Source organism: Chaetura pelagica, unplaced genomic scaffold, assembly GCF_000747805.2.
Source record: "Chaetura pelagica isolate M959 unplaced genomic scaffold, ChaPel_1.0 scaffold686, whole genome shotgun sequence".
In the NCBI taxonomy this organism is placed as follows: domain Eukaryota; kingdom Metazoa; phylum Chordata; class Aves; order Apodiformes; family Apodidae; genus Chaetura; species Chaetura pelagica.
In genome coordinates this window covers 41917-47971 of record NW_009953594.1, presented here as the reverse complement: position 1 = coordinate 47971, position 6055 = coordinate 41917, and the positions used below count along the sequence as shown (strand labels likewise).

Below are 6055 nucleotides of genomic sequence, written 5' to 3'. Positions count from 1 at the left end.
CGGGGCCTCCTCTGGACTCTCTCCAACAGCTCCATGTCCTTCTTGTGTTGGGGACCCCAGAACTAGACACAGTTCTCCAGGTGGGGTCTCACCAGAGCAGAGGGGGAGAATCCCCCCCCTTGACCTGCTGCCCACACTGTTTTTGATGCAGCCCAGGACATGGGGGGTTTCTGGCCTGCAAGTACCCATTGCCAGCTCATGGTGAGATTCAGAAATAGCTCATCTGAAGATCATTTATAGATTTAACCCCTCTGCTTGGGCAGGGACACCTCCCATCCCACTAGGCTGTTCAGTGGCCCATCCAACCTGCCAATCTTGGACACTTCCAGGGATGGGGCTTCCACAGTTTCCCTGGGCAACCTGTTACAGTGTCTCCCTCCCCTCACAGTGAAGCATTTCCTCCTAATGTCTAATCTCAGTTCTGCTTGAGCTCATCATGGAGAGGCAGCAGGGACCTCCCTTCCTGGCAGGGGCTGAGGAACCCCATGCTGCCAGGAGAAACCCCTGGCACAGCAGAGCAAACCCCATCCTGCCTGTGCCCAGAGACTCAGTCAAGGAAATCTGGTCCTGCCTTTGGAGGAATTCCTTCTCTTGCTGCCTGTGTGGAGACTGCAGAGTCACTCCCACTGCAGATGGACACTCACCTCCTCCAGCACTGCTGACAAATCCTCCCTGATGGCTTTTCTATTTAGAGCCCGGGCTGCTGTGCTCAGCTGTGCAGCCTGGAACACAGCTTTGAAGAGATCACCAACCTCTTAAGTGTGATTTAAAGCAGCACAGGCCTGGGACAGCCACCCTGACACAACCAGAGGTTTGCTCAGATTATCTGAGCCATCAGTTTTTGAGCTCACACAACATTTTTAATGCAGCATGAAGGAATTTGGAAGGAGGGAAAAAAAAAAAAAGGTCACAGAATTAAAACTGAGCACGTTCCTGCTCTACCACAGGAACACATTTCAGTAGCTTGTGGAAGAATCTGATGATAATTTAGCCCTGAAGCAGAGGCCAGCAGGAGGGAAGAGTACATCTGTGCCCTGAGGAAACATCTAACCCACTTAGGAAAACGTCAGCTTATCTACACCTTCAGAGAACAAAGATGTCTCAGATAATCTTGAAGGCGTTTTCCTAGTGGACTGAAAGGCAGAGGGCAGGGAGGGCTGCACCAGCAGAACCAGCTCTGGAGGAAGAGGATTTACCTCGGGGACATTCAGCCCTTCCATGCGCTCCATCTTCTCTGTCTCCCCAATCAGGACCCGCAGCGCGGCGTCAGCTGCCTCCTGCTTGCCCTGCTTCTTACTGTGTGCAGTCACAGCAGGGAACCAACGGCCTCCAACCTTTGCCTGGTAGACAAACCTGGAAAGACAGCAGCACCACCCTGAGAAACCAAGAAACCTTTGGATTTCAGTCTGGGGTTTAACTTCTCTCAGTGGAGAGGAGCAGAGTTTGTCATCCAAGGCTGGGCAGAGGCAGCAGCTCGGCCTCGTGCCATCTCGAACTGCATCAGGAATTTTGCCTTCTCTGCCCTTTCTCCAGGACAACAACGTTGCAAAACTTCCTCCTGGACAGATGCAGCTACTTACTTAGGGTCATGGGGAGGTCCTGACTGGTCAATGAGTTTGAACTCTGCAGCAAAGCCATTGGAGCGGGCGTATTCCAGCAGGCCACTGACAGGGTTGACATTCAGGTATTTGATGAGCTCCCCAACACCCTTTGCTTTTGCCACCTTGGATTCATCTGGAGTGGCAATCCATGGTCCACAGCTGTGCATGGACTGGTCCCCAAGGGGCTTCACCACAGGCTAGAGCAGAGTCAGACAGGAGAAGGTGGTTAAATCCTGAGCAGTTGGTGTTATCACAGACCAGCAGTGCTCAGCAAACCCCTGCTGGAGCCTGTGTGGGACCACGTGGGGTGAAATCCAGTGGAGCATGAAATAAAGGGTGGGGAAACCCAACCCAAAACACTTGAGTCTTACAAAGAAGCTCTTTGTACCTGTTCAGGCAAGACATGAGGTACAGACTCTCCAGAAAGGATCTTCACAGCAACTTCTGCTGCCATTTGCTTTGCTCCCTTCTTGTTGTTTCCTACCACAGCAGGGAAAATTTGGTCACCCATTTTCACACAGTAGCTGAACCTGACAGGACATTATAGCACATGAAAAGTGTTAAGCATTGATGCCTCCACCTCTTTATTACCCCCTTTCTCCCAGTACAAGTTAAATCCGAGTCATCTCCAATTTAATCTACCACAATGACCCTAAATACTCCCAGTAGAGCACTACCAGGTAGGGGGCAGGACTGGAACCTGATCCTGGCCTGGAAGAAGATAAAGTATCTTTCTCTGAGACAGGGCATTGGTTTTGGTCTCTTTCTGGAGGCAGATGTCTTGGAGAAGCCATGCCCAGACTCCCTGGATACATGTCCAGGAAGGTGGGCAGCATGTTGAGGAGGAAGGGTGCTCCAGAAAGGGCTCCTGTCCCCCTCAAAGCTGACAACAATGTGCCATACCTGGGATCGTGGGGTGGGCCTTCCTGAGAGAGCAGCTGGAATTCAATTGTGTTCCCTGATTTCTGTCCATACTCTGTTAACAAGCTGATAGGGTGTTTCCCAGAAAGCAGGTCGAGAGGAGCTGGAGCTGAGGGTGGCTCTGGCTCTGGGTGTGAAGGCTACAGAGAGAAGAAGGAGAAAGTTGTGGATGCTCCATCCCTGGAAGTGTCCAAGGGCAGGCTGGATAGGACTTGGACAAACCTGACCTAGTGGGAGGTGTCCCTGCCCATGCAGGAGGGTTGGAACTAGATGATCTTTAAGGTCCTTTCCAACCCAAACCATTCCATGATTGTATGACTCCACGAAGCCAGTTTCATGCTAAGCACTGTCTGATCACTCTCATACATAAAGAAAACAAGACTCACCAGGTCCGGTTCACAGCTGTGGAAAGAAGATTGGTCTTCACATTTAATCCCACTATGTCCTCCATTCTCTGCTTCACTCATCAGGACCTTCATGGCATTGGCTGCTGCCTCCTGCTTAGCCAGTTTTTTGCTCCCTGCTTCTGCTGGTGGGAATCGGCGCCCATTGATCACTGCCTGGAACTTGAAGCTTTGAAAGAGAAAATCAGAGAGGTAAGTTGAGAGGAAAAAGTGTGACCTGAGAGCAAGCTGCTCTTGGAATTCAAGCGGAGAGGACTAGAGAGGGTTCAGAGAAGGGCCACGAAGATGATCAAATGGCTGGAGCAGCTCTGCTCAGGAGCCAGGCTGGGAGAGTTGGGGTGTTGAGCCTGGAGAAGAGAAGGCTCCAGGGAGACCTTAGAGCAGCTTCCAGGGCCTGAAGGGGCTCCAGGAAAGCTGGGGAGGGACTTGTCACCAGAGAGGGCAGTGACAGGACAAAGGGCAATGGTTTTAAACTGAAAGAGGGGAGATTTAGGTTGGACATCAGGAAGAAATCCTTCACCATGAGGGCAGTGAGGTGCTGGAACAGGTTGCCCAGGAAGGTTGTTGATGCCCCCTTCCTGGAGGTGTTCAAGGCCAGGTTAGATGAGGCTTGTGCAGCCTGGACTGGTGGGAGGTGTCCCTGTTCAGAGCAGGGAGGTTGGAACCTGATGATCTTTAAGGTCCTTTCCAACCTTAACCCTTCTATGACTCTAAGTTGAAGGAGCAGCCAGCTCCTGGCTGGGAGAGCCAACTCAGGCTGCCATGTGCAGAAGACAAGAACACGACGGGTGCCCCAAAAGCTCTGCATCTGGGCCTTGTTCCACTGTGTTTCCAGAGCTGTTCTAGCTCCAGATTTTGTTTGGAAGGAACAGGATGAATTGCCCTGTTCCACAAGCACCAGAGAGGTGAAGTGGCTGCAAAAGCAGTTTGGTTACATCTCCTGAACGGTGATGAAAAAAGCTTAAGAGCAGCCTGTGCTGTTCCAGCTGCACCTGGTCATTTGGGGTCACTCATCCCTCTGGCAATTTCCCTGGCTCCCCAGGGCATTCGCACCATCTCAGAGAGCTCCTGCCTCACATAAACCTCTTGCCTCTGATGTCTGTGTCTCTCTTCCCCCATGGAACCCTGACAAACACAGCCTTCTGTCCCCCAGCCCCTGTGCAGAGGAAATTTGCTTCCAACAAGAACGGGTCAAACCCAGCTCTGGAGAGGGGTTCTGGGGCTGAATCCACTCAGATCCCTCCTTGCCAAAAAAATAAAACAGAGCCTGGGACTCCATCTTTAGAAATGAGGCCAATTTTCCTGTCTAGCAGCTCTATTGACATATCCCAGTGTGGCACAGATGGTGCTTTTCACAGTCTCACTGGTGCTTCCAGGGAAGGCAGGACCCCAGGGACTGACTGAGCAAACCTCAGTGTCATGCTCAGTGCTCTGCTCACAGAAGCTGCTCTGACCTGCTCTGTCAGAGGTGGCTCAAGCTGCCTTCACCTCATCTAACCCCAGATATCTGCACTGAGCACTTGGTTCTGGGCTCCCTTCATACCACTTCCAGGGCAAGAGCATCTTCAGAGGTAGCTGAGAAATACCAGTTTCCCCCAGTTTGAAAGCCAAGTGATTAAACAATCTCCAAGCTGGACATCATGAATCTCACCTTCACTGCTCAGAACCAGGTGCAGGGTTGTCAAAACTGAGCTACCTGGGGTTAAATTTTAGGCTTTATTGTTTGTTGTTTTGTTTTTTAAGGTGCTGCTGCAAGGAATCAACCAGGATAATCTTCCTAAGATGAAGTCAACATTAACAAGCAGGCCCTTAAGGACAAGGTTGTATGGGTGCAGTTGGTTCAAATCTTTAGTGTGAGGGTGGGGAGAGCCTGGGCCAGGTTGCCCAGGGAAGCTGTGGCTGCCCCATCCCTGGGGGTGTTGAAGGGCAGGTTGGATGGGGCTTGGAGCAGCCTGGGCTGGTGGGAGGTGTCCCTGCCCATGCAGGGGTGGGACTGGATGAGCTTTAAAGTCCCTTCCAACCCCAACCATTCTATGACTGATGAAGTCGGATCATTGTAAGCAAAAAGCCAGCTCAGGAAAGGGAGACAGTTTTCTTACCGTGGCTCGTGAGATGGTCCACTCTGCTCCAACATGGCAAACTCACACTGCTGGCAGGTGAACTGGGAGTACTCGGTGAGGCCGCTCACCGGGTTCTTCTCCTGACAAGCCAGGAGTTTCTCTACTGGTGTGCATGGGAAAGGAGCTTCAAACTGGGCAGCGTAACTGGGGGAAGACTGGGAATTCATGATGGATTCCGACTCATGGGGCTGCTTGTTGATGGCGTTCAGGTTGTCTGGGATATCATCTGTGGCCCACTCACCATTTTTTGAGTTATCATAATTACTCAAACTGGAGAATTCTGGCTTAATGTCCTCGAGCAGGGCTGCTTCTGCCTCACCATTGCTCTGCCCCATCTGCCCCACTGCCTGCTGCCCATTTTCCAGACCTCCTTCTGATGTTGCTGCTGGTGAAGCCACAGGCATCTCCTGGGGACACACAGGGACAGAGGAAGGTGGAAAACCTGCCTCAGGAGTGGGATCTGCTGCCTGCAGCACCGCACTGGCTTTCAGCCTCATTTGCATCCGCTCGCGCTTCCTGTCTGTCAGGGACCACAGTGGGGGGGTCGTGTTCTCCTTGTGGACATCTCCCAGCTTCTCCAGAGCACTGAGGAAGGCATTCACATCCTTGGCCCTGGAAAACCCGATGTTTTTGGCAAGGTTGAGCGCTGTTGTTTCTGCCACACTGAACAAGTAGTTGCAGATTTTGTCCTTGGTCTCAGCCATGATGGGGTCGGTGTCTCCTGATCCCACCGTGCTCCTCTCCCCAGCTGGATCCGTGGGGGCCCGGCTGTGCCCAGTGGGGCTCCTCTCTCTCCCTGCCTTGGGGCTGGCAAGGCTCCACAGGGGTGGTGTCCCCCCCTCTCTGTGCAACTTCCCCTCTTGGCAGAGTTTGTACAACACACGGTTGACCTCTTTCTTTCGGGTGTTGAGCTGACGGACAAGATCGTGAACTGTCCGAGTCTCCCCCTCGCCCAGCCGCCTGAAAATAGTCAGAACTTCTTGTTCACAGTCTTGCTCAGCAAGAGACA

The 6055-nt window shown here is 52.4% G+C and overlaps 1 protein-coding gene across 1 annotated transcript in view; it reads right to left on the bottom strand.

The window, feature by feature from the left end:
* ADAR (adenosine deaminase, RNA-specific) overlaps positions 1 to 5750 on the bottom strand; it is a 14271-nt gene extending 8521 nt beyond the window's left edge. Inside the window, 6 exon segments of the mRNA XM_009999768.1 lie at positions 1197 to 1353; positions 1581 to 1734; positions 1962 to 2131; positions 2505 to 2662; positions 2909 to 3095; positions 5026 to 5750. Of these exon segments, the coding sequence (XP_009998070.1) occupies positions 1197 to 1353; positions 1581 to 1734; positions 1962 to 2131; positions 2505 to 2662; positions 2909 to 3095; positions 5026 to 5750 (1551 nt within the window).
* Between the last annotated feature and the right edge of the window lie 305 nt (positions 5751 to 6055).